This window comes from Lutjanus erythropterus, chromosome 20 (genome assembly GCF_056507025.1).
Source record: "Lutjanus erythropterus isolate fLutEry1 chromosome 20, fLutEry1.hap2, whole genome shotgun sequence".
Classification (NCBI taxonomy): domain Eukaryota; kingdom Metazoa; phylum Chordata; class Actinopteri; order Lutjaniformes; family Lutjanidae; genus Lutjanus; species Lutjanus erythropterus.
Window position 1 is genome coordinate 33,042,439 of NC_139336.1, and position 26,707 is coordinate 33,069,145.

The following is a 26,707-nucleotide window of genomic DNA, read 5'->3' on the forward strand; positions in this document are numbered from 1 at the left end:
TAATCCACATTTTATTTTATGGATGTACTCTCAACTACAGAGATGCACTTGCTGTTTAACAACGTGTTTGTGTTTATGTGGCGTTAATTTCTGCAACCATCGCTCCAAACCAACGCAGGATACATGTGACAGCCATGATGCATTTGCAAACACGTAGTTAAAAGTAAATATATCTTTGTCCTGAGAGTGAAACACTCTTCTGATATGTGTGAGTGTATTTTATGGGTATTCTGTGTTGACATGTTGCAAATATTTTAATGCATCTCTTGTGTCGTTCTTTCACATAATGTTGAAGTGTAAAAAAAGGCAATATTAAATGATATAAACTGATATATCTGAGAGGTCCTCGGCTGAGAAAAACTTGAGAACCTCAGTGTTCGGCGAACCAACTCCTGACTACAGGTCTGTATCGAACACACAGACATGAGACTGATCTTAGTCTTGTCCTCTCAGAAGCAAATCAATAATCATATTTCCTGACTATTTCTTTATGTAAAGCAGATTGACGTTTTGTCCAAACTAAATCTTCCTTTAACTGTTCCTCATGACATTTACACTGTGACATAAAGAGTAAAAAGAAGTCAAACAGATGTGTTTACTGCCTGTTTTCTGGATTATTTTCTTGTTTTGGTGATCTGGTTCAGTCAAAAGTTTGATTTAAAACTCTTTTTTCTTTTGTTTTTCAGAGAACATGTTGTATTTTCGTGTGTGTCTGCCTGTGTAGGTGATAGAGAGAAGGGATTTACCTCTTTGTGCCCTCTGGACCTTTGCATTCCTCCTCTCTACATGTAACTATAGCTTACAGCCCCAGCACCCCAACACATGAGAAAAAATGCCCTGCTCAGTGGTTTCCTTTCATAGTAAAATGCTTACGGGCAGGCCAGAGGGGCCGGCGGCGCTTCTGGGCTATGCGATGACCCGGTGGCTTTGGCACGGGCCAACTGTGATGACGAGAGGCTTTCTATTGTGCTGTGAGCCTCTACGTTTGGCCTTTGCCAGAGTATAAAAGCCTGGGTCGAGCGTTGAAGGGACCAGCACGAGCCAGCCTCCCACACACGGCACAGCAAGCTATACTAACGCAGGTAAGGACACACAGACACACACAGCAGAACATCCACACATCCACCACAGCCTAGGGCCCGCTCCCGGCCCAACGCTGCCCAGGCAAACCACCCTCAGCCTGGGGAAAGAAAGGCCCAAACTGAAGCCCAAATGAGCCTCCCACGTAAACAGCAGACTGAAAATCCCAAAAACATACGTACCTACCACCCCTGTGACAGTGTTAACACCTCGCCTGGGCCACATTCACTTCTCCTTCCCATTCCTGTCACTTCCATTTACACCTCTATTTCTGTTCATCCCCTTGTCTTCCTCCATCTCTCACCCAGACTCTCCTGAAGCCCCTCACCATGTCTCAGACTGCCAAGTCCGCCTCCAGCCAGGGCACCGATGCCAAGGACAAGGGAGCCCCTGCCCCCGCTGCCTCCAGCAAGGCCACCAAGACCGGCGAGCCTGGCATGGGAAACTACAGAGTGAGTCACTGCAGTGCTACACATCTGCAAACAAAAAAACAGCTTCTTTTTCTACTGAAATCTGTGTATTTAGTTTTATTTAAAGGGTCCAGTTCTCTGAAATTGCACAGAAAATGCATCCATGCAGATAGTTTTGAGATTCTGAGTGCTTAAAGTAGTGAAAAGCTTTTTGGATTTTTCAGTTTTTGATGCTTTGAGCAACAAATATAACATTTACCCCCACTGTATTGGGTTTGTGGCAAAAGTGGCTCGTCTTTGTGGTTTGAGTGAACTGACCCTTTAAAGGCAGTTTTTCATGCAGATTAGTGCTCAGATTAGTTTTCTTTCATTTAAATCAATTAATACTTGGTTGTTGATAGCAAAGGAAGAAGCATTCAGAGCCTTTACTGATGTAAAAGTACAGCAGCAATACCATTTCTATAAAAATACTCTAAACTCATTTGAGCAAACTGACCCTTTAAAGGTGTTTTTCGTGCAGGTTATATCTTGATTTTAATCAAATTAGTTTACTTTCTTTAAATTAAATGTTGAAGTGGATTTAAAAGTAGTCATTTGATAAACTTAAATACTTTACAAGCTGTTTTATAGTGTGATATTTCCCAACTAAAACATTACTACTATTTTTTGCGCATAATCTTAATTTGCAGAGTAGCCAGAAGCTGCAGAAGTCAAATAAATGCAGTCAAGTTCAATTTTGAATATTTTCTTCTTAGATTTGGTGGGACAGAAATTTAAAGAAGAATGAAAAGGAAAGTAATTGAGTAAATACATATATATATTTACACAGTCTTTGCAGGCATTGCTGCTCAAACTGAGACATTTTTTATTTTTGCAGGCTGATATTCAGTTGTGGAAGTAAAAGTAGAAATACTGCAGTTTAAAAATACTCAAGTCCTGAATTTAAGATGTTACTAGTAAAAGTACAAATGTATTATAAGCAACATTTTCTCACAGTATCAAAAGTAAAAGTACTCATTTGCAGTTTTTATTATTGCTGCATTAACATACAAGCAACATTTTAATGCTGTAGTGAGCAATGACAGAGCTAATATTAAATACTTTAAATACTGGTTTGAACTGTAATATTTGATATTACCCAACTACCAGAATACTTTATCTGATGTTTCTTGTGAATAAAATCTTCATTTGCAGAGTATTCAGTAGCTACAGCTGTCAAATTAATGTAGTGGAGTTAAAATCAGAATATTTCCCTCTGCAGTTTGGTGGGGTAGAAGTATAAGAAGAAGAAGCATAAACAGGTCAATACTTGAGCTCATACAAATATATTTGCACACTCTTTCTTTATGTTGCAGATATTACTGCTCAAGCCAGGACAGTTTATTTTATAAAAGTACTTAGATATTTTATTTGAGTAAAAGTATTAATACTACGATCTAAAAATGCTGGTGATGTCTCCTCTGTGCAGATCATGCTGTTCGACCAGGAGAACTTCCAGGGCAGGATGATCGAGGTCCAGAATGAGTGTATGAACGTGTGTGACCGTGGCATGGATAGAGTGCGTAGTATCATTGTGGAGTGCGGCCCGTAAGTGGACACACACACACCTGATTTAGGCAGCTACAGTCATTCTGTCACATATATAAGATCATATATGTGCATGATCCTTCCTCTAATTCTCCTCTCCTGTCTCCTCCACCCCCTTGTGCCCCCCCTGCGCCCGGCGGACCCCCCTCTCCAGCTTTGTTGCCTTTGAGCAGACTAACTTCCGTGGGGAGATGTTCATCCTGGAGAAGGGAGAGTATCCTCGCTGGGATACCTGGAGCAACTCCTACCGCAGCGACTGCCTCATGTCCCTCAGGCCCATCCGCATGGTGCGTTCAACACACACACACACACACACACCAGCCTGTTTATATTATGATCTTATTACACATTAGTTAATAAGAGACACTCTGTGGTGGAAGGCAAGATTAATTACACAGATAATTATACAAAGCAAACACTGTAGTGACACAATGAAGCCGAAATGGTAATTTAACATCAGAAATCTTATTTCTTAGATGAAAATGGAGAAAACTAAGGCTGCGACTAACAATCATTTTAATTCTTTTAATCAATTAATCAATTTTTATTTAAAACATCAGAAAAAAATCTGTAAAAATTATTATTACTATTATTATTTCTCAGAGCCTGAGGTGAAATATTCAAATGTCTGGTTGCCCAAACCAAAATACATTTGATTTAGTCCTCTAAGGGACCCCTGGAACCTCTTTAGTGGCCATTAGAACATCTTTTAAGAAACATAGAACCTCCTCTGTAACCACTACACATCCTGGACTTCTAGAAACTCCCTGCAGACGACTACAACCTCACCAGTGACAACTATAACTTCTTAAAAGAACCCTAGAACCTCTTCAGTTACTACTGGAGTCTTGTTAGGGACCACTGGGACCTCCTCAGTGGTCAGTAGAACCACTATGGAGAATCCTAGAACTTTCTCTATGACCACTACACATCATGGATTTCTAGAACCTCCTCAAAGACTACTAGAACCTCCTCAGTGATAACTAGAAACCCTCAAAAGACAAATAGACCCTGAAGAGTCTTCGGATCATGAAGGTCTTCAGGATTCAACCAACACTGCCGCCCTCAGAGCATCAGCATGATTACAAAGATAAGAGAAAAACATGGATCGAGCTCATTTACACTAAACTCTTCACGTCTCATTTCCGCCCTGCAGGACAGCATGGAGCACAAGATCTGCCTGTATGAGCTCTCTGACTTCAAGGGCAACAAGATGGAGATCCAGGAGGATGATGTGCCCACCCTCTGGGCGCACGGCTTCTGCGACAGAGTGGGCAGCGTGAGGGTGCCAGGAGGAGCGTGAGTACACACAAACGCACGACTTAAACATGAACGAGTTCAGTGGAGGATCGAGGCGATGAGAAATGACTTTGTCATGCAGCCTGCGAGCAAATCTATCTGCTCATTTTCCATATAGAAATATGAAATGGAGGCTCTGTACTGTAAATATTGGTTTGGACGCCTCCGGCCTCCAGAGTTTCGCTGACAGTGTGGTGGTTCATAAAAATCAGGACGACATGTCATCATGTGCTGTTCTGTTTGTCAACAAATATTTATTTATAGCCAGAAATGTTTCTTCATATTTCTGTTTTCAAAGCCTCAGTGAAATACACATTCCACCACAAGCCTCCAGGATGACTCTTTAATGACCTGTAGAACCTCCTAAAGGACCCTTAGAACCTCTGCAGTGACCACAGAACCTCCTAAAGGTCTTCCAGATGTCTCAGACTTATAGAATTAATTAAAAGAACCCTAGAACCTCTCTACTGACCACTCCTCAACGACCTCTAGTACTTCCTCAGTGACCACTAAACCTCTTGAACTCTTCAAGCCTCCTGAGGGAAATACTAGAACCCTTCCAAGGCCCTCTATGGGAAACCTGGGATGTCCTCAGGAGGAATACTAGAACCTCTTTACAGTCCCACTAGAACTCCACTTTATTAAAAAAAATCCTATAATGTGAAGTCAATATAAACTATGAGACTGTAACATGGGAACATTGATAATGATATTGACCCTGAACATTAACCGTGTTCCCCCTCCCCGTGTGTCTCTCAGGTGGGTGGGTTACCAGTACCCTGGATACAGAGGCTACCAGTACCTGTTCGAGTGCGGTGACTACAGACACTACAACGACTTCTGCGCCTTCCAGCCCCAGATCCAGTCCATGCGTCGTATCAGGGACATGCAGTTCCACCAGAGAGGATGCTTCACCTTCACCTCCGCCAGCAAGTGAACGACACCCGCTGACCGTCTGGTGCTGTCGTAGCCATGCAGCCCTCTCTCATCTTTTTATTTCTCCAAACGCCCCCAATCCCCACCATCCCCACCCCCACCCCACCTTTTCTCCAATCCTTTCCTAAATCTCCACCATCATCATCATCGCTCCATCCCAAAGGAAAGACAGAATGAGAGCAAATTCACAGGACAACATTAACTGACTTTTTATGGTGCTAAAAAATAAAACATGTTGTGAAAAACCTGAAACCTCACTGGCTGGATCACCTTTATTCTTTTTACAGAAACAAACACAAACAATGTTTAGATAATATTCCTACAGATATTAATGATGTGAAGGGTGTTGGTAAAAATAATAAATTTATTTATTAGTTATTTTTATCTTTTAAACTTTGGTACACTAAAAAAACCATACAGGAATATAGTGGACTCAACTAATCTTTTCTCATTAAATTAACATAAATATCACCCATTCTTAAAAATCATCAAGACAAATCATGTTCCACCAAAACAATAAATAAATAAACAAATAATTCAGACAAACACTCTCACTCCAATTTTGTATTGAAAACAAACAGAAAACAAATTTCAAACAATTAAAAAATGTGTCAAAAGTCCGCTACCAAGAACCCTTTTATATTCCAGTGGATTTATCTAGAACTTACTCAGTGGAATCTATGGAGAACCTTTTTATATTCCAAGGGTTTGATCTAGTGCACACCCAGAGGGTTCCAGTGAGAACCCTTTTATGGTACAAAGAACCCTTGAATCCCTCTGTCTTTGAGAAGGGTTCTGGAAGAAAAAGATTCTTAATGGAACCGATAGTCTTACAAAAACACCTTGACAAAGCCTTTCCTCAAAAAAGCCTTCTTCTGAAACAAATTGATCTGTGCAGAACCACAGCCCCTCAGGAGAACCTTTTTGGAACCATTATTTCTAAGAATGTAGATCTACATTCAAGTCATTTCAGTCAAAAATAAACAGGTTCTTTTTAAGTTTGGCCCTTTGCTGCCTTCTTATTTTGTAATTAAACAGCTGGACAGTGACGGAACAAAAAGATCCGCAAGTAAAATACCAAACGTTCTCCATTACAATTTAAAGTCCTGCATTAAAAATCCCACTTTTAAAAAGTACAGAATAAACTGAACTGCATGCAAGAGAACAAACCTGACACACATTTGGTGAGTTTACAACATGTAGAGTTAATTTAGGCCACTTGCTGCGTTCACTGGTCCTCCAGAGAGTTGTAAAAATGCCGATGCATTGTTACATCTGCCTTTTTTGATAGTACACAAAAAATGACTCTGGAACAATAGAACATGAGCAAAAGCACCTCAGACTTTTGGCTTATTTTAATATTTTTAATCTACTAGCATTAAAACAATTTTGAGAGAGTGATAATATTTGGACCCCTTGAACCTCAACAGTGACCACTAGAACCTCCTAAATGACCATGAAAACCTCCTCAGTGTACATTAGAACCTCCTCTTTGACCACCAGAACCTCCTCTTTGACCACCAGAACCTCCTTGGTGACCCTGAGAACCTCCACAAGGTCAACCTCCTCCATGACCACTAACCTCCTCAGTGACTCCTAGAACCTCCTCAGTGTCCACAAGGACCTTCTCAGTGATTCCTCAAACCTCCGCTGTGCTCACTAGAACCTCTTCAGTATCCATTAGAACCTCTTCACTGACCACTAGAACCTCTTCAATTACCATTAATCTCAACAAAGGCCCATAGAACGATCTAAATGACAATATAACCTCCTTAGTGTCCACTAGAACCTCCTCATTACCACTAACCTCCTCAGTGAGCCATATAGCTTTCTCAGTGCCCACTAGAACTTCCCCAATGACCACTAGAACCCCTCACTGACTCCCAGAGCCTCCTCAGTGTCCACTAGTATCTCCTCAATGATTCATAGAACCTCCACAATGATTACTAGAACCTCCTCAAAGTCCAATAGAATCTCCTCAATACCACTAACCTCTTTAATGACACATAGAACCTCCTCAGTGTCCACTAGAGCCTCCTCAATGACTACTAGAACCTCCTCACTGACTCCCAGAACCTCATCAGTGTCCATTAACAACATGTTCTCTTTGAATGTTCTCATTCACAACAGAAAAGGAGCAAATGCACTTGATTATAACATTTCAGATCTATAAGAATTTTACAAAAATGCTAGAAAAAAATGGTTATCTTGAAAGAATTACGACACTGAAACACGCAAATTAAATACAACCGTTTTTCCACTTACATGTCCGATGGCCTCATGTGCTCCGACCTCGATGTTCCCATAATTCCGACAGCACGTAAAAGCAGCAGTGTGCTTCATAACACCTCAGTGAAAAAAAAACTCAGTGAAGATTGTATTGAAGCAGAGAAGAAGGAGCCATGGCTGCACTTTTCAAAGCACGAAAAGGTGAGTAAATGAAGAAAAAAAATATAATAAAAAATTATTTACCTCACGGGAAGACAAGCTAGGCTTAACTATAGAGCGTTAGCTTCGGGTGCATATAGATACGTGGGAAATACTATAGAGCTACAGCAGACCTAGTTAGCTTAGCCTGCTACGTAACCGGCACAAAACCCGATGAAACCAAACTCTCTGTTGCTCATTTAAGACTATAATTGTCAGTAAAAGTCTAAATGTCTGTCAGCCTCGGTTGCAGTAAAGTGACATACTAAGCAGTGATTAGCTAACAGGTAACTAGAGGCAAACCTGTTTCTGACAGTTAGCTTCTCGGCTAAATGAGGTTACATGTTAGCCTGTTGGGCTAGCTGTCATCAATAACTTTAACAGGTAGAGTCACTTTCACTGAAAAAAACGAGCTCAACGTGTCGCCAGATAGTTCAACAGCTATTCTGGTTTGTTTAAGGCTTTTTTAAAACTGTCAGACTGATGAAGGTGACTGATGGTGAGGTTAACCTTTCACCTAAATAACATAAAGCTAACTGGTGAGCTGGTGCTGCATTCACAGACAGTGAAGTCGGTACCCCCCAACTATTTATTATCAAAGTTGGAAGAAGTATTGAATTTTTAAGGAAAAACTGTGCCACATTGTGAACATATTCCCCATAAATAAAAGTCAAAACCTTACTGAAAAATAACTATGAAAGTATTCTCAGCAAAATCCACTAAAATTGTGCAATAAGTTATAAATTATATTTGATGTTTTTGTATTAATATTACTGCTGCATTCATGTGTATGTTGCATTTTAGTTCTGTAAATGTTAAAGCTTGAGCTCATTTTAACTCCTTTATATAATGTTGGGTTGTTAAATACATGGTAGGTTTATTTGTCATTGTAAAACACGGGATTGTTTAGTGATCTTAAAGGGATAGTTCACCCCAAAAATGAAAATTCAGTCATTATCTGCTCACCCTCATGCCGACTGAAGGTCAGGTTTAGTTTTTTAGCAAAACAGTGTTGCAGAATCTCTTAAACAATGGAAGTGATTGGTGACCAGTTTTCAAATGAAAAAAAAAAAAACATAAAATACCTCCATACTGCTCATTTGGAGTCTCCTAAAGCTCTGACATGCCAAGCTGACTTGAAAGATGTCACTGACACCATGTTTTTATCCCAAATCATCACTGTTGATCTTCAGCTTGGAGTCACATTCACATACATTCTTAAAAGTTACTTAAAAAACTGATTAATTAATTTTTCAGTGTGGCTCGTCATTACCAAATATTTGAAGCATGTCCAAGGGTTAAGCAGTATGCTGGTATTATGTTGATATCATACTTTGAGATATTGTCTTTTGATAGGGCTGCGTGATATGTCAAAGAAATCCTGTTCCCATTATTCTGGCAGATATTGTAGTAGGATTCATGATTAGTGCTTTTTTTTTGTACTTGTGTTGGAGCTTTAGCTCTTTCATGGTGCTCCCTGTGTTCACTGACAGCATCATCAAATCTGACCCCATCATAACGAATCAAATCTAACGGTGAACTCTGTGAATCATTACACCAGTAATAACATCATGTGTCACTTCTGGCTCGCCGTGGGCGTCTCTGGAGCCGCAGCTGGGGCTTGCCACTCAGACCGGTTCATCAGAGGACACATCACCTGAGAGAAAAAAACAAATCTGATTGTAGTAGACATGGATACTGTATTCTGTTTATGAAAGACTTTTTTGTCTTCAGTAAAAGTGCCATTTGGTAAGATAATTAAGATAATTTTATAACTTTAAATGAATAAACTGGACCTTTTTGTCCTTATTTTAACTGGATCAAAACAGCACCAGCTTTGCCATTTTCTCTTCTAAAAATGACTCAAAAAAATAAAATGTCATGAATGGTTTATTAAAAATGTCATGCTTGACTCTGGAACACTGAGAGCTTTACTTTATGTTTCTGTCCCCCAGCTCTTGGATTGTGTCTCAGTGGTTGTCGGAGTCTGTCTCAGCTGGCTGAGTTACCAGAGACTCATCAGATCCTGAGACAGACCTGCAGAGACTACGCTGACCGAGAACTGACCCCCATCGCTGCCAAACTAGACAAAGAGCATTTGTTCCCTGCCAAACAGGTAAACACTCACACAAAGAACACACTATGATGATTTGACAGTGACTTATGAGGTGAAATTTGATCCCATTTTTATTTTTACAGTCGAGTTTTAGAGGCCAAGATAAGAACCAACCAGATGGTTTTATGAGGGATAACAATTTACAAAACAAGTCCACTTAAAACTGGCTATAATCAATATTTTGTAATAACAATATAATGATATGAAAGGTGTCTATGGCAATAATGAACCTACAGAGAATCATCAGCTGAATCTGCAGCTCACTTGGCTTTATGGGATTTTATATCGAGTTTCAGCTCATTGTTTGTTTGACTATTTTGGTGCAGTTTCAGTGATTTCATGTCATTGTTTCCGGCACAAGCAGACAGCTGTTTTCATAAAACTTAGTCTGATAAACCCACTGTGCACCACCTGCCCAGCAGCACAATTTTAGCCCTGTTTTCCAGCTGCCAACAGTGTTGCAGACTGGCAACAAAAGCACCAAATCAGAGGCAAAGGTCTTTGCAGCTATTGCAGGTTTAAGGCATCAAACACATTACAACATGTCTATCAATTGTCCAGATTGAGGAGTTGGGGGCGATGGGGGTGATGGCCATGGAGGTCCCAGAGGAGCTGGGTGGAGCTGGGATGGACTATCTGGCGTACAGCTTGGCGATGGAGGAAATCAGCAGAGGCTGCGCCAGCACAGGAGTCGTGGTCTCTGTGAACAATGTGAGTCCAGCCCGTCAGCAGACATTCACCTGTGAACATTACTGGGTTGGTGCTGTAGTGTCGGTGTGTCTTACTGGTCTCTTCTGCTCTCAGTCTCTCTACATCGGACCAATACTGAAGTTTGGAACAGAAGAACAGAAGAAGCAGTGGATCACGCCGTTCACCACCGGAGAGAGGGTGGGCTGTTTTGCCCTCAGTGAGCCAGGTAAATGTGACGCTCCTCACTCATGCACATGTATGTACTGACCTGTTGATGAACATATCTGTGCCATAGTTTTGTCCCACCAGCAGTGTTTTTCTTACTTTTTGTTCCACTACCATGGGTTAAATAGTTTATTTGTCTGTTTTAATGATCGAGTGTCTCACAGGGGGTTTTATTTTGAAAATTGGCTGGATTCTCTATGCCGTTCCTGTGTCTGACTCAGCTGTGTCCAGTGGAATGGAGCCGTGAACTGAAGGATGTAACATAAGACACATTAAAAGTTATGATGAGCTCAAAGTAAGCTGGGGAAGAGACGAAGTAATTATGCCTGTGAATGAATACAAAACCAACCTACTTTACATCTGCATTAAGATGATGAATTTATTCCCAATGGCTCCAGTGAAAAGTAGTTAAAAAGTCTGTATTTAATTCTTGTTAAAATGCATCCAGATGTTTTCTTTTCTAGAAGAAATGATTGACTGGGACCGATGATGTCCTGCTTTGTGTCTACTTGACAGTAATATCAGCCTTTGATCTAAAGTAAAGGGTTCAGTGTGTGATTTGATTCTGTCCTCATTGGTTTGTGGGGCCGTAATGAATAGTTGTAATTCATAATGTTGACATTCAAAATCAGCATTTGAATCCGCAGTATTTCTGTGCAGTTACAAATCAAGATAAAGCTGCAATAATATTATTAGTATGATATTATTTGTGGAATTAGATTTTAGTGTTGGCTGTGTGGGTGGCTGAAGTTTCATTTCCTATAAATTCTTCCCAATAAAAGTCTCCTGTTTGTTTTGTTATTTAAAAGTTTTATTCTGAAGCATCAAAATCAGGAAATGTTGGATTTTCATCAGCAATAACTAAAAAGTAAACATGAAACAGTAAAATAAACCAGATATCTGAAAGAACAAACCGCGATGCTGGAGAGAAACTTAGAAGCTACAAAAGTACTGAGACACTTTTAAAAACCTCTTTCTCTCCGGTCTCCTGCTGCACACAGTCTCCCAACACGCCTGTGAGGAGGAGAAACTGGCTGGCTTTGACTTGACTCGACTCTTTTGAGGTCAACATGATGTCTATCTCGTTGGTTTATAGATGGATTACATAAGTTACCTTTGTAAGGAAGCTTTTATTGCACTTGTAGTCATGTAACACGTCCCCTATCTCGTGTGATGTAAACATTTCTTACAACACCAAAGTGTCCAAGTCCAAAATGGTTTACTCTCCTGCTTGGAGTTATATTCATTAGAAGAAGTTAATTTAAAAAAAAAAGTCTGACTCATTTAATCTCATGAACTCGTTAATCGAAATTGAGGATTTTGTTGAAGGATTTTTTAAAATATAAAATATGTGGAAAACCTCCATAGAAGCTTCTAATACAAAAAAATGGCGTTCGGCACGGCCCTAATTCTAGAACATGCCTGTTCTCCAAATCCAATAAGGTGAACCTGGTTTAAATCCACACCAGTTCCTCTAAAGTGATTTGATTAAACTCCAGGTAATGGCAGCGATGCGGGCGCAGCCTCCACAACAGCTCGTCAGGAGGGAGACGAGTGGGTGCTGAACGGAACCAAAGCCTGGATCACCAACAGCTGGGACGCTTCTGCCACCGTCGTGTTCGCCACCACGGACAAGAAACTCAAACACAAGGCATGATGCAGCTCATTTTATGCTGGTTTTCATGTTCAGATCACAGAGACAAAGAGTCGATTGTTCTGTTGAGCAATAAAAGTCTTAACAGTGAATCCTCCCTCACCTTTGTGCTTTTTATTTCCTGCTGTTCGTCTGCAGGGTATCAGTGCCTTCCTGATCCCCATGCCACACCCGGGGCTCTCTCTGGGGAAGAAGGAAGATAAGTTGGGCATCAGAGCCTCGTCCACTGCTAACATCATCCTGGAGGACTGCAGGATACCGCAGGACAACATGCTGGGCCCTCGAGGTGCCGGATTCAAGATCGCCATGGTATTTTAAAGCACACTTCTGACATAGAACCCGTTATTCCTCTTATATTTCAAAATAAGAGCTCAATACAACTAAACACTTTTTGTGTAAACACCTCTGCTGAATTAAACTACCTCGGTGGGGGATTAAACCTTTGACAATCAGTTAAATTGTTAAAAAATGTGGCATAAAACAGACCCACTGATCATCTACTCTATGTCCCAGTATACTTGTGTGTGTGACATTCAATAGTTTTGCTCTTCTTCCTGTTTAACAACTATAAGAGGAAAAACTTCACAAGAAAACACGTCAGAAAACCTATAATGGTGCCAAGAGTTTGTATTGTTTTTATGAAAGGTTTACTGAAGGTGACCTGCTGTTCCTTAAAAGAATGGTTTAGATTATTTGAAGTGTGGTTATATGAAGTATTTATCCATAATCAGTGTATTACCTGCAGTAGATGGTGGTCGATCTGCAGATTAGAGGAACTGAAAGGTCGATTTCTCCTGCAGAAAACTGATTTATTAGCAGGTAACCAGGTCTGTAATTTGCTTGTTACATGTATGCATCACATTCGTCACGACGACTTCAGGGAGAGAGACTATCACTGACAGAAAAGTATGTTGATTCTATCTAAACTGACACTAAACACCCTCTTTAAGTCTGATCAGAAAATAGGATGTCCTCTCTGCACCTTCAGTACTTAAACACACAAAAATCAGCATGTTTTGTCCCCGACTCATCTGAATGAACTGCACTAACTGTTGCATGTAAACTGTATGTTTGTCTGTGTCTCTCAGCAAACCCTGGACAGCGGACGGATCGGCATCGCTTCTCAGGCTCTCGGTATTGCTCAGGCTTCTCTGGACTGCGCTGCAGACTACGCACAGAAACGCATCGCATTCGGAGCCCCCATCAGCAAACTGCAGGCCATACAGGTAACACGACCTCTGACCGGTCAGACGTAACTCTGAACTGCAGGGTGACAAGCTGAAAAGAAAACTACGCCTCATTACAGCTTGGGGTTCCTTCTTTAAGTTTTTGGCCGTCAGTTCTGTTGGTGACGGGAACGCTGGAGGACGAAAGGTTGTAAACAAACCAACTGTTCATCCAGATGATCTGAACCTCTGGAGTTAAATGAAAAAAGTTGAAGCAGGAAGTCAGTTTGTAAAGTGATGGATCTTTATAATAAAGTCTAACCCTGAGGTTTGTTTAAAACCTATCTGACTTTCTGACTTTTCACCTGATTTTAGTGATAGTGCTGCTTCTCCAGATCTCAGGATTACCTCTGTTAATTTTCAAACTTTTAAAACTGATGTCCAGATCAAAGTACAGTAGGATCATCTTTGTATGTAGTGTGTTTGTTTTTTGTCAGCCTTGACTTAAAACTTTCAGTTGCCATAGCTCTATTTTTAATTTCCTCAGTGTAACTACAGTGTTATGTTTTTTTTTTAAAAACACTTTTATGTTTTCTCAATTTGGTAATTAATCTTTAAAGGAGCATTCCAGCCTTTTTACAAACAAAAATCTGTTTACTAACCCTGATTAAAGCGGCTACATGGATCTTTCATTCTGTGTTGATTTTTGAGGCCCCTGTGGACAAATGCGGGAGTGTTTCCACCGGCATAACCACAAAATATAACATCAAAAATAAACTTATCTGAAGAAAAATCATTTTAACTGGCTAACGTGTTACTCATTGTGACTTTGCTGTTCCAGTCTGCATGCCGTAAATCATTTCATCTGTCAAAAAGGATCCTTGAAGACAGAATTTCTTCTCATAATGCAACTCACTAGAAAAGCCTGTAAGTCTGCGTTACAAACTGGAGATGTGGAGCGTTTTAAGGCCTAAAAATCTCTCTTGTGAGCCCCCAAACTTTATGGAAAAGCTGTTCAACATTGCTCGAGTATCTACTGAGTTTATAAGACATCAGAATATAAAATACAACACCAAACAACTTAGGATGGAGTGTAAAATGTAATAAAAACAGAATGCAATGATTTTTCCTTTTCTTTGTTCAAAACCCAAAAATAATCAGTTTAGGATCATTTGAGAAGCAGAATCTTTGTTGTTTTTCTTCATAAATGTCCTGAATGGATCAACTAACTGAGTGTTTTTCATTGTTTCTTAGTTCAAACTGGCTGACATGGCGGTGGTGATAGAGAGCGCTCGCCTGCTCACCTGGAAGGCTGCTCTTCTTAAAGATTCAAATAAACCCTTCACCAAGGTACAGTCACCTCTGATTTAACAAGTCTCATATTTTTTGCGGTTTAAAATTCATGAACTCTCCTCTGTGTTCCTGCAGGAAGCAGCCATGGCCAAAGTAGCAGCGTCTGAAGCCGCCACGTTCTGCGCCCATCAGGTAAGAAACCAGCAGACAGACTGTCGAGATGCAGACAAAACCCCCGACAGAGACACGTTTGTAATTTTCTTTGTCTACTCTAAATCAGGCGATCCAGGTTCTGGGTGGGATGGGATACGTGGCGGACATGCCGGCCGAGAGACACTACCGTGACGCTCGCATCACAGAGATCTACGAGGGCACCAGTGAGATCCAGAGGCTGGTTATAGCCGGTCAGCTACTGAAGGAGTACCAGTCATAGCCACACGCTGCTGTCAGTGCCTCTGGTGCAGCATGGACATAATAACCCCACATCTGGAATCAGGTAAATCAACCCGGAGACGCCATCAGACCTCGTCCAGAAAGGTAAAGACACCAGAAGATCAACTTAAATCTGAGTGGAGCTTTTATATCAGGATCAGAGACGATACAGAAGTCCAGAGGAGATTCACACGATTTTATGTGTCCATTAACTTTGTTTTCTTGTCTCAAGGGGATTTAGGAATGAATCAATAACACTGTAAGTTAAACATCCTCAGATTCTGCTGCCTTAAGAGGATATCAGCGCGTCGTCGGTTTAAAGTCAGTTCATCTTCTCACAGAGGTGTCGAGCCGTACAGAGAGTTCTGCTTGTGTGTGTTTAGAGAACCTCAAAAAAAACTCTGCAGATCAGGCCCTTTTAATTAACTTAAAGGCCAGTTCTGGTATTTTTAAATCTGGAGCCTATTTTAACATATTTTGGTGTTTAAATGAGTAGTAAATATAAAAGTTCTTATTCCGTAGATCACCTCAATGGCAGCTGCAAGACCGGCTGCGATGGCTAGAACGTAATCCTCAGAGACGAATGTACCAGTCAAAGTATTTCTGTTAAAAGTGTCTGACAACGTAATGTGTTAGAGAAGTCACAGAACAAAACTAATCAGCAGCAGAGGGTCAGAAACTCCTGTGTTCTGTGAGATAAAATTACTGCTTTTGTGAAAATGGTCTGGTGGTTTTGAAAGAGTGATATTTGGTTTATATAACAGTGGTTTATAGCAATATATAGTGTCTGTTTCTGGTGAAGCAAATAGGAGCTTTCTCTTTAACAAAAACACTCATCTCTGTCAGGATCCTTTCCATGATGTTGTCAGACACTTAGAATAACAATCTGAGCCTGTCAGGTTTGTATCTAGAATAGGGCCCAGGTTTAAAAATACTTTTTGAAGTCAGTTACATTTACAAGTAAAAGAAAATCTATGTTGGTGTCCTTTTTTTTTTTTTTTTTGGTCATTGTTGCCTGTCCCAAAACTGACCTGCACTCATGTACTGAACGGCGCATAAAAAAATGTCCCGGTGTGGCCTTTTTAAAGACGTTCATCCAGAACATTCTGGTTTGTAAGTCACAACAGAACAGACAGAACACAGAACCGAGACCTTACAGGTGCTGAGAAGTTCAGGTTATGTGGAAGGGAAAGGATCAAAATGTATGCAGCAGAAGCAGAAATATTGTCTTTTTTTTAATTCCACACCTTCTTCTTCCTTTCAAATCCTGGTGCCTACATTACCCACAATGCAACTTGACCTGCTGACAGTTGGTTTGGAGATTGTGGTGTGTTATATTAGTAGCAGCTAATGCAGCAGAGATGAGAAGCAGCAGCAGAGTTCTGCTCAGCTCACTTCTTTCTGTCAACAGATGTGTTTTAGTTTCAAACTTGTGGTTTTCAAATCCGATGCCGACTCAAGTGGCGTCGCTTGAGGACTTGACTTCACACAGCTCCCTCTGGACTTTATACAACCTGTTTGAGCTGCTTATCACTGTGATCAGCAGCTAGAGCTGCAGCAGAGCCCGTCACACGCAGCTCACTGAGGAAATTAAGGCACTTAAGCTACTTCCTGTCAGAGTGAAATCTGAACACAGATATGATGGACATATTTTTACATGTAGTGTGACTTACACTTTGAATGGACATGTACTGTATACTGTCTGTTTTTTTTTGGGTGAACTGACCCTTTAAGATGAGGTTCAGTCTGTCCTGACTGTCTCTGACCTACATGAAGACATTCTGTCTTCAGTTATGAGAGGTTGAACCAGCAGAGGGCGACAGTGTGCCTTCATGTCTCTTGACCCACTTCTGCTTCACACAGATTCAACATTCATGAAATCCTGAAAGTCCTGCAAAAAAATCACAATTACACACTTACTGAATGAATGTTCACAGCTGGTTAATACAGTTTTACTAATTTAATGTTCTGCATGGCAGTTAGAGTTTATTCTTGAATAATAAAACATTACAGCAGTAACGTCCTGAAAATCAAAGATGGCTGAAGCAGTTTGGGGTTAAATCTGTGAAATTGTCAGACTGTAAGAGGCTGTGTGTGTTTTATTGTGGTTGATCTCACAGACCTCTGGTGCCTCAATAACTTGTACATATTTTAATGTAATTTATTGTGTGCAGATGGTAATAAAAACACAATTACAGTGATTTTCACAAAGAAATAATGGATTTTATTTCAACATTAAAGACTCAAACAAACAAATAAGATCTGGTGTGTTTCGTAATTTAAACAAAGTTTTTTTTCACTTTCAGTCTCTTTTGCTCAGTTGCTTTTGCTCTCTTAGTTTAAGAACTTAACTCTCACTCAGTTTTGGCATATTTTATTAATTTAAACAAACCCTGATCTGTGGCTGTGCATGTGAGATCCCTGTTAGACCAGACAAATCTTTGTCATTTACTTTCTTTCTCTGTTGAAGTTTTAAAGGTAAATTCTTTCTCATTCTTTCTTGATATTCGTCTTCAGCTGCTCAACAGTCCACAGTCTCTGTTGTCGTATTTTGTGCTTCTTAATGCACCACACATTTTCAATGGGAGACAGGTCTGGACTGCAGGCAGCTCAGTCTAGTACCTGAACTCTTTTACTACGAAGACACGCTGTTGGAACACGTCCACAATGTGTCTCAGCATCGTCTCTCTGAAATAATCAGGGATGGCGTCATATGTGGCTCCAAATCCACTCATACCATCACAGCTGCTGTCTGTTGAAGTTGGTAACAATCTGGATGGTCCTTTTCTTCTTTAGCCCGGAGGACACGACGCCCTGGATTTGTGAAAACAATCTGAAATGTGGACTCATAAGACCACAGCACACTTTTCCACTTTGCGTCAGTCCATCTCAGATGAGCTCTGGTCCAGAGAAGTCTGCAGTGTTTCTGGATGTTGTTGATTTATGTCTTTCTCTTTGCATGGAAGAGCATTTTGTAGCTGCAGCTGCAAATGGACTGATGGTGCAAGAGACGCCTGAAATCAAATATAACTGGGTGAGACGTGTAAAAACCGTCTCCCGCTCTGCCCAGAAATCCAGAATTTGTTCTTGTCAGTCGATCCAGACTTTTCGGAGGCAGCTGTTAATCTAAGTGGGGATCTCCCACTCTGTGAATCACCAGCTTCTTTGTGTTTGTGTTCCTGATTGTGTTTGTGTGCACGCTCTTCTTCTTGTTTATCCACGTGAGGTGACTGATTGCTTCACTGGTCCAGATCTAGGCCAAGCTTCCTGACGCTGGAGTTGCACCCTGCTGATTGTGCTAATCACGATCATAGTCTGCTGGGTGCATTGTTCGTACCGGCCTCTTGGCAGTTTAACCAGCCGTTTACTGCTCCATCAGGGTGTGTGAACCAGGCCCTTGATTATTTTGACGTCATTTTCTGGCTCCAGTTTGTTTCCTTTATTTCACACAGTGCTAACTAAGTACATTTACTCAGTTATTGTCATGTGAGATGAGATACTTGCACTTTACTTGAGCCTTTTCTTCTCATGCAACCTTCTGCTCCACCACATCTCAGAGGGAAATATTGAACTTTTTACTTCACTACATTTGTCTAGGGCTGCGACTAACAGTTATTTTCAGTATTGATTAGTCTGTAGACTATTTTCTTGCTTGATTTGCTGTTTGCTCTGTAAAATGTCACAGATGACGTCCTCCAGCTCTACATCTGTCTGACAGATTTAGTTACACACTGCAAATGAAAAAAAAATACATAAAGAGTTTATAAAATATGTTTTGTTATAAATTAAACTACCCAAGAGTTTATGCAAGCACAGCTGAAACGATAAGTCGATTTTTCATGCAAAAATGTCATGGTTCCATCTTCACAAATTCCTTTAATTATTTTAATAGTCAAATCTTTTTTTTAATAACATTTAAGGATTTTGGGACAAACCCAGCACTGAGAATTTTTTATAAACCAAACAATCAGTTGATTAATGGAGAAAATAATCAGCCGATTCATCAAAAATGAAAATAATCAAGTATATTTTCCTTTAGTAAGTATCAAAAGTGGTGATGTTGCAGAAGAAGAGTTCCTGTCAGTGTTTTACTGTTATATCTGGATTAATATCACTGCTGCCTTCATGTGTATGTTGCATTTTACTGCTGTAAATGTTTAAGGTTCAGCTCATTTTAAATATAAAGACTGCTGGATAGTTTAATACATCCAGAGAAAACCGTGAATCTCTAAAAAGTCAGAAAAGCAGCCTGTTGTCCAGTTTGTTACGAGACATTTTCCAGCTGATCCAAGAGTTTTTTTTGTTTGTTTTTTTTTTAAAAAAAGGGTTTATTTGGCTTAAAAAGGAGGAGAATCTTCATATCTCTTAAAGGAACATTTCATCCTTCAGTTCATCACAAAAACTTAAAATCAGCACAGTTCACCCCAAAATCAAAAATGCACATTTCTCCCCTGGCCTGTTGTGTTGTTTATCCATCAGTTTGTTTTGGTGAGAGTTGCAGTTTTTCTGCATCTACTGGAACCACTTTCCTTCATGAAACTGCTCATGACAAGGTGTTTGGATTAACTTGAGTATCAAGACTTCTGGATAGAAACACTGCAGTTGAGTATTTCTGTAAATGTACCTGTTTGGTGCTTTGGGCTCCACTTAATTCCTTTATACTGGAGAGAAGACAAATGTCTCTACAGCCAATATTTCCAAAACTTCAAGTATCTTGATGAGTAAATACCACAACAAGTAACAGAAAAAATATGATTTTTGATTTTTGTTGAACTGTTCCTTTAAAGTCCTGATAATACTTTTAGTAACATTTTCAATACAGGACTTGTAATAGAGTACTTTTGAGTGTGGTATCAGTACTTTTACTTGAGTAAATGATCTAAATACTCCCTGCAGCACTGATTTCATTATATATTTTGTTTCTGATGACCTTTGACATCGTTACTGAAGTGAGATTCTGATGTACAGATCAGGATTTGGCACAACAGGCTGATCCATAGTGATGAAGTCAACAGGTGTGTGTGTATGTATGTCAGTGTTGTAAAGCAGTTATGACAGGTCCTAGTGAACACTAGCTGCTGGTTATGAAGCACAAACACGTTGCTATCCTAACCTTACGTGCTGCGTGGTTGTTGACACACAGCCACTATTTTCCTTTAAAAAAAAAAAAACAATGTGTACACTCATATGTCTTTCAGTCATCACTCATTAAGGTCTAAATGTGTGTGTTGGTGTTTGTATCTGCAGAGACCCTGCAGCCTTCTGTCTATATTTCCTTGTTTTCACATTATTTTGCAGCTCGGGATGTTTTACCAGCCCAAAATGTTGGTATCTGATGTCCTGGGGCGTCAACCAACTATCTTTCTGTTGCGTTTAGTTCCCTCCCGCACATTGTTGTCTCTGTGGGCCCCTCCCACCCCACTGCCCCCAGTGCAACCACACTGCCTGCACTCTCTATATTTACACCCCTGGGATATTTCTGATAGTCTTCTTTAAATATCAGGTATAACAGGTTGTAAATAACAAATACAGACAGGTTAAATTGTTTTTTCTTTATTAGAAAAAGTATGTTCTGTTAAAAGACTAGAAAAAAATGACAATAAGTACAAAACACTGTACAGTACATGTATTCAAATGCAAATTCTCCTCTTTGATCACAACATGAGTGCACATCGGTCTGAAAGCGTCACTGTCTGCTGCACGTTCACTGTGGGAACCAAACTCATGAGCAGGACACAGAGTGAGTTCACAGAGAGAGAAAAAGGCAAAAAATATTTACAATGAAGCAGGCCACTGACCAAGCCTGATAGTAAAACATTTGTGGCGGCAAATTTCAGCCTCTTAAATGATTTTATCTGTTAAAAAAACAGTCTGTTAATCAGCAGCCTCCTCAGACTTCTCTGGAAGTTACCCTGTGATGCAAAACAGGCAGATTTAAACCAGGGCTGCAACTAATGATAGAAAGTAGCGATGCTGACAATTTTCTCTATGAATTGATCAGATGTTTGGTGCAGAAAATGGTGAGAAACGCCCAAGATGACGTCCTCAAATGTCTTGTTTTGTCCACAACCCAAAAATAGTCAGTTTACTGTCAGAGAGGAGCAAAGAAAGCAGAAAATATTCACATTTAAGGAGCTGAAATCAGAGAATTTGGTCATTTTTGCTTCTTTAAAAAAAAAGACAAAATGTTGATGATTAATTTAATAGTTGACAACAGTCAGATTAATTTCAAACAGGGTCCTCAGCAAAAGGAGGAAGAGAATATCTCAACTTCCATCATGTTTTTTGGAAGCTGGAGCAACAAGGGAGGAAATATCCTCAGTCGATTTGATTGATTGTAAATGATAGTGATTCCAGTTTGATCACTGACTGACTGTGAAGACTTTATTGTCTTCAAACTGAAAATAAAAAAAAAACACTTTAGACAGTATCGTCTTAAACTGGGAGTCTGTGGTCTAATGAGCATAAAAGTTAATTAATTAATTAATCGACCAATCGTTGCAGCTCTGATTCAAACCAGGACTGTAGATGTGATTTAAAAAATCTTGCTGTGAGTATTTTGACAGATATTGTGATTACAGGTCACACTTAGTGGAAATGATGATTTTTGCATCATAATTTTCATTTTCATTTGAAAAAAAAAGACATTTGTTGGAATCTGTACCAAGATTTGTAGGTCATGATGTCTCTTCAGCACCACAGAACTTCATTATAATGAAGATGATCACATTTTTCTTTTCTTAAAAATAATATATTGATTGATTGTGCAGCCCTTATTTAAACCCACGCTGTAAAGATGAAAAATTAAAGAAAACTTTCAAGGCAACTTGAGCTGAAAAAGTTTAACCAACTAATAATCTTTTTATAGTCTTCTTTTTCAGATAAACTCGCCTGCAGTTCAGCCAAACTTTTAGTTTATTTCAAAAGATTAGTTTGATTCAAAACCAGAAATTTAGACAGTTGCCTTGAAATTATGAGTTTTCTCATCTTATTTTAAATAGTTGCACAAATAATCTGCTGCTGCCTGACAAATGTTAAAAAATAACCTTCAGTTCAGTCACAGTTGTCCATATTTACAGTTTGTGCTCATCGTGTCTCTGAGCTGCTCTTCAGCGCACTGGAGCATCTTCATCATCATCATCATCGTTTCAGACAGTTTGATGCTTCAGCTCCGACACAAATGTCCCTCATCAGATACGAAGTGGACACTCAGTTTTTAGACGTAAAGCTTCTTGTCGAAGTCTCCGCTGGTGGTGATGCTCTTGGTGGGCGCGTATTTGATCGGATACGCGCCCCTGACGCCCTGAGAGAAGGAGCAGCAGAGCAGCGTCCCCCCCAGCAGCAGCAGCGCGGTGGCGGCCCAGCCGATGTAGATGGCGGCTCCGATCTCCCTCTTCTTGGAGGACGGGACATGCGGGTCGTGGAAGTCCACGATGATGTTGTTGGCCATCCAGCACAGCGGCACGAGCACGAACAGGCCGCTGATGATGTAGATGACCCCGCCGGCGTTCACCACGCGCGCCTTCACCGTCTCGTCCCGGATGCAGTTGGTGCACTGCGCGCCGGCCACCGTCACCGTGAGCGCCACCACCCCCAGCACCGCAGAGATGACCGTGAGGGCGCGCGCCGTCTGCAGGTCCTGCGTCAGCGCGAGCACCGAGTCGTGCACCTTGCACTGCATCTGGCCCGTGCTCTGCACCACGCACGACATCCACAGCCCGTCCCAGATGGTCTGCGCCACCACGATGTTAGAGTCGATGAACGCCGTCACCTTCCACATGGGCAGCCCGCACGCGACCATCACCAGCAGGGAGCCCGTGACGCACAGCGCGAGGCCCAGAAACTCCAGACACGCAGCAAGCATGGTGGCGCGAGGCTTCAGCGGGATGATAGTCCTGAATGAAGAGTCTGCGGGGTCTGATGGTGATGATGAAGATGAAGAGTGTGGCCTCAGTGTCTCCTCTCTGCTCTCTGCGCGCCGTGCGCCCTGCACCGTTTCATTTATGGGACCTCCATCAAAACAAAACCCACAAACTTTGAGCCAATCAGCTGTAAAGGCATCTGTGTCTCAGCCAATGAGGGGAGTCTACAGCATCACAGATACTGCGCGCGTGCTTGAGCGCGCGCTGGTGTGTGTGTGTGTTCTCCAGTCTGTGTGGAGCTTCCTGTGATTCAGAGTCAGAGCGCGAGCTGAAGCAAAACAGTTTACTGGGATTTGACTCATAATTTCACCCAATAATGATTAGAGCTGCAAAAATTAGTCAATTAATTGATTAGTTATCAACTGTTGTATTGATCACCAACTATTTCTAAAATCGATTAATCACCCTGACTCATTTTTTAAAGAAAAAATCTTTAAAGTCAATTCTCTGATTTCAGCTTCTTAACCCTCTATACTCTGAGAAGTAAAGGTTCCGTTAAGAACCTTTACAGAGCCCTTTTCCACCAATTAACTTCTGGTTCTTTAACCAGCTGTGTTCAAGATTCCCGGAACCTTGGTGCTAATTACAGACCAGCCTGTGTTTCCACCAGTTTTCAGTGGAACCTTGGTAATCAGAGGGTGGAGAACATGGCACAGACGCTTCGGTTTCCAGCTGCTAGTTGTGGGTTTTAGCTGGGAACCAGCTTTTCAGGTTCTGAGCCCATTTATTTTTCAATGGAAATGCCCTGAAAGGTTCTAATTTAAGTTCTTAAACTGACAACAGTTTTCCAAAGTATTTCTGAGAAGAACAGGGTCCTCAAAGGCCTTTTCCACCAACATGGAACTGTCCTCGTTCTGGTTCAGGCGATTAGTTTTGCACTGAGGTTCCAAGAGTTTTGAACAGAACTGCTTGAAAAGACAGAACTCATTTGCTTGAAAAGGTAGAAAGGTCTACCTAGAACCCAATAGGGTTATATGTAGAATAATCTGTGCAAGGTTTCACTCAGAACCCTACAGAGAACCTTGAAATGATTTAATGGTTCCACCCAGAAACCTCCCTGAGGATTCTATCCAGAACATTTCCAACTTCAAAGAGTACTAACAAGAACCCACCCAGGGGGTTCTACTGAGAACCCTTTTATATTCCAAGGGTTTTTTTTTTTATCTGAGAACCCCTTAATGTTATGATACAAAGAACTCATCACAAATCCAAAGATTTCAACAATCCTTACAGAACTTTTTCTTCCAAAAGGGGTTCTTTGAATAAAAAGACTTCTTAATGGAACCCTTTTAAGGACGGTTGTTCCTAAAAGAACCCTTAACAAATCCTTGATGAAGAGTCTTTTAGGGGTCTGATGATGATGATGATGATGATGATGATGAAGAGTCTCACTGAGTGTGCGGCTCTACAGCGTCTCATTTGTGGGACCTCCATCAAAACAAAACCCACAAACTTTGATCCAATCAGCAGCAAAAGGCCTTTTTGTCTCAGCCAATGAGGGGAGGTCTGCGTGTGTGTGTGTGTGTGTGTGTGAGAGTCTTCCTGTGATTCAGTCAGTGAGACGTGCTGCTGAAGTAAATCAGTTTATCAGGATCTGACTCACATATTTGACTCAATAATATTGATTAGTTGATTATTTGTCAATTGAATTCTGTGATTTCAGCTTCCTGCAGTTTTTCTCAACTGTTGTGGCTCATTTTTTTAAAACTTACTAACTTAAACTTACAGGTTTTTTTTTTTTTTTACAGTTGCTTCATCAGACATATTAAAAATAAGAAACAGGAAGTGAAACCTGACAATCAAGGATCAAAACTTCAGACCAGGTCTGACCACATTCTCACCTCACACTTTTTTCAAAACACTGCATACATTCCTAGATTGGACTAACATGACGTCACTTCTTTGCCCTTTCAAAACTCTGCCGTTCAGAATATCATATAATAATATAGTTACAGCATTTATAATGATAATGATAATAATAATGTAGAACTTAAACATAAATGTGTATGTGGACTACAGAGATCCAGATGTTGTGGAGGATGTGGGCACGTCCTGTTGGTCCAGTGTTCTCGCCACGTGAATCCCACATCCTGGGTTTAAATGACGCTGTTTACACGTTTTTCTGTTTTCCCATGATTCTCCACTTTTTGTTTATCCAACAAAAACATGAATCTTAAAGAAAAAGCAAAGACATACATATATATGGAAAAGTCTTTTCTATAAAGTTATGATGAAGTATTTGGAGCGCAGCTCTGTCTGTTCATGTATGGTTCTATAACCCAGATTCTAAAAACTGCAAAACTTTTGACTTGTATTAAAGTGAATACAGCACAAAGACAAGATATTTAATGCTAGAACTGATAAACTTTATTGTTTTTTTGTAAATATACACTCATTTTGAATTTAATGCTTCCAACATGTTCTAGAAAAGTTTGGACAGGAGCAACAAAAGACTGTGAAAGTTGTGGAACGTTCCAAAAACACCTGTGTAGAACGTTCCACAGGTAAACAGGTGAGTTGGTAACAGGTGACAGTAACGTGACTGATACTAAAAAAAAAAATAAAAATATGACAACAGAGATCCTGGACTGCTGACAAAAAGTGATATAGTTAATCAGTTTGACCCTTAAATATTTTGTCTTTGCACTGTATTCAATGAAATATAGATTATTTATTTATGTTTTGAACAGCATCACAACGTTTTTGGAATGAGGGTTGTAATATTTTTTTTTTGTAATAATTTACTTACACAGTACTTAAACATTGTACCTGCTAAACATCAGCATGTTAGCATTGTGGGCATGTTAGCATGCTAAGTTTAGCATTTAGCTCAAAGCACTGCTGTGCCTGAGTAGAGCCTCACAGAGCTGTTAGCATGACTGTAGACTCTTCAGCCTAAATTATACTCTATGCATCAGCAAGTCTGCGAGGGTTCATGTGACGTAAGATTCGTCATCAGAGGATCTGTGATGGCATCTGCACACCTCAAACGTCTCGTGACCACACCGACGTGTTGTGGATTGTAGTTGTTGCCTTGAGATTCTGATTTTTCAGGTTTTTTTTCAGTCAGGTTTGGTGTGATGTCGTTTGAACAGGAAGGCTCCTGGTGCGTCTCTCATCACAGTGGGGACGTTGGTTCAACTGGGTCCATTCATCAGCACAGTCGCAGCACAATGGAGCGTGTCAATATGGCCGCTGCCGTGTCCTGTGCATCCTGTGTGTGTTGTTGAGGACAATATGTGGGTCAGAATATCAGCCAGGGACACAGAGAACAATGACGCTTGGGTAACAAAATAATCTGTGTCACATGTCATTATCATTTTTTGCATTATGGATAAAAGTCGCACATAGTTGAACAGTGAACAAAGTTTCCAACAAAGGAAAAGGATGAATAATTGGGATTAAATGAATCTCTAGCGTTTGTCTTGTTCAAATTTTAAGGAAAAATACATTCAATCTTGATCCATTCA

General features: G+C 40.4%; 3 protein-coding genes across 3 annotated transcripts; 2 read left to right on the forward strand and 1 right to left on the reverse strand.

Annotated features, from left to right (window-relative positions):
• The first annotated feature begins 953 nt into the window (after positions 1–953).
• On the forward strand, positions 954–5,564 carry crybb1 (crystallin, beta B1). The gene is made up of 6 exons (XM_084746076.1): positions 954–1,082; positions 1,389–1,532; positions 2,959–3,077; positions 3,232–3,364; positions 4,234–4,376; positions 5,136–5,564. Exons 2-6 carry the CDS (start codon positions 1,410–1,412, stop codon positions 5,311–5,313), a joined length of 696 nt encoding a protein of 231 aa, XP_084602202.1. The 5' UTR covers positions 954–1,082; positions 1,389–1,409; the 3' UTR covers positions 5,314–5,564.
• Positions 5,565–7,619: 2,055 nt separating this feature from the next.
• On the forward strand, positions 7,620–15,696 carry acads (acyl-CoA dehydrogenase short chain). Its single transcript, XM_084746610.1, has 10 exons — positions 7,620–7,742; positions 9,695–9,855; positions 10,417–10,566; positions 10,660–10,771; positions 12,270–12,421; positions 12,563–12,733; positions 13,513–13,650; positions 14,845–14,940; positions 15,019–15,075; positions 15,164–15,696. The coding sequence occupies exons 1-10, from the start codon at positions 7,715–7,717 to the stop codon at positions 15,314–15,316; spliced, it is 1,218 nt and encodes a 405-aa protein (XP_084602736.1). The 5' UTR covers positions 7,620–7,714; the 3' UTR covers positions 15,317–15,696.
• A 6,107-nt stretch (positions 15,697–21,803) lies between these two features.
• cldn5b (claudin 5b) lies at positions 21,804–23,208 on the reverse strand. The gene has a single exon (XM_084746609.1). The coding sequence runs from the start codon at positions 23,177–23,179 to the stop codon at positions 22,532–22,534; it is 648 nt and encodes a 215-aa protein (XP_084602735.1). The 5' UTR covers positions 23,180–23,208; the 3' UTR covers positions 21,804–22,531.
• Between the last annotated feature and the right edge of the window lie 3,499 nt (positions 23,209–26,707).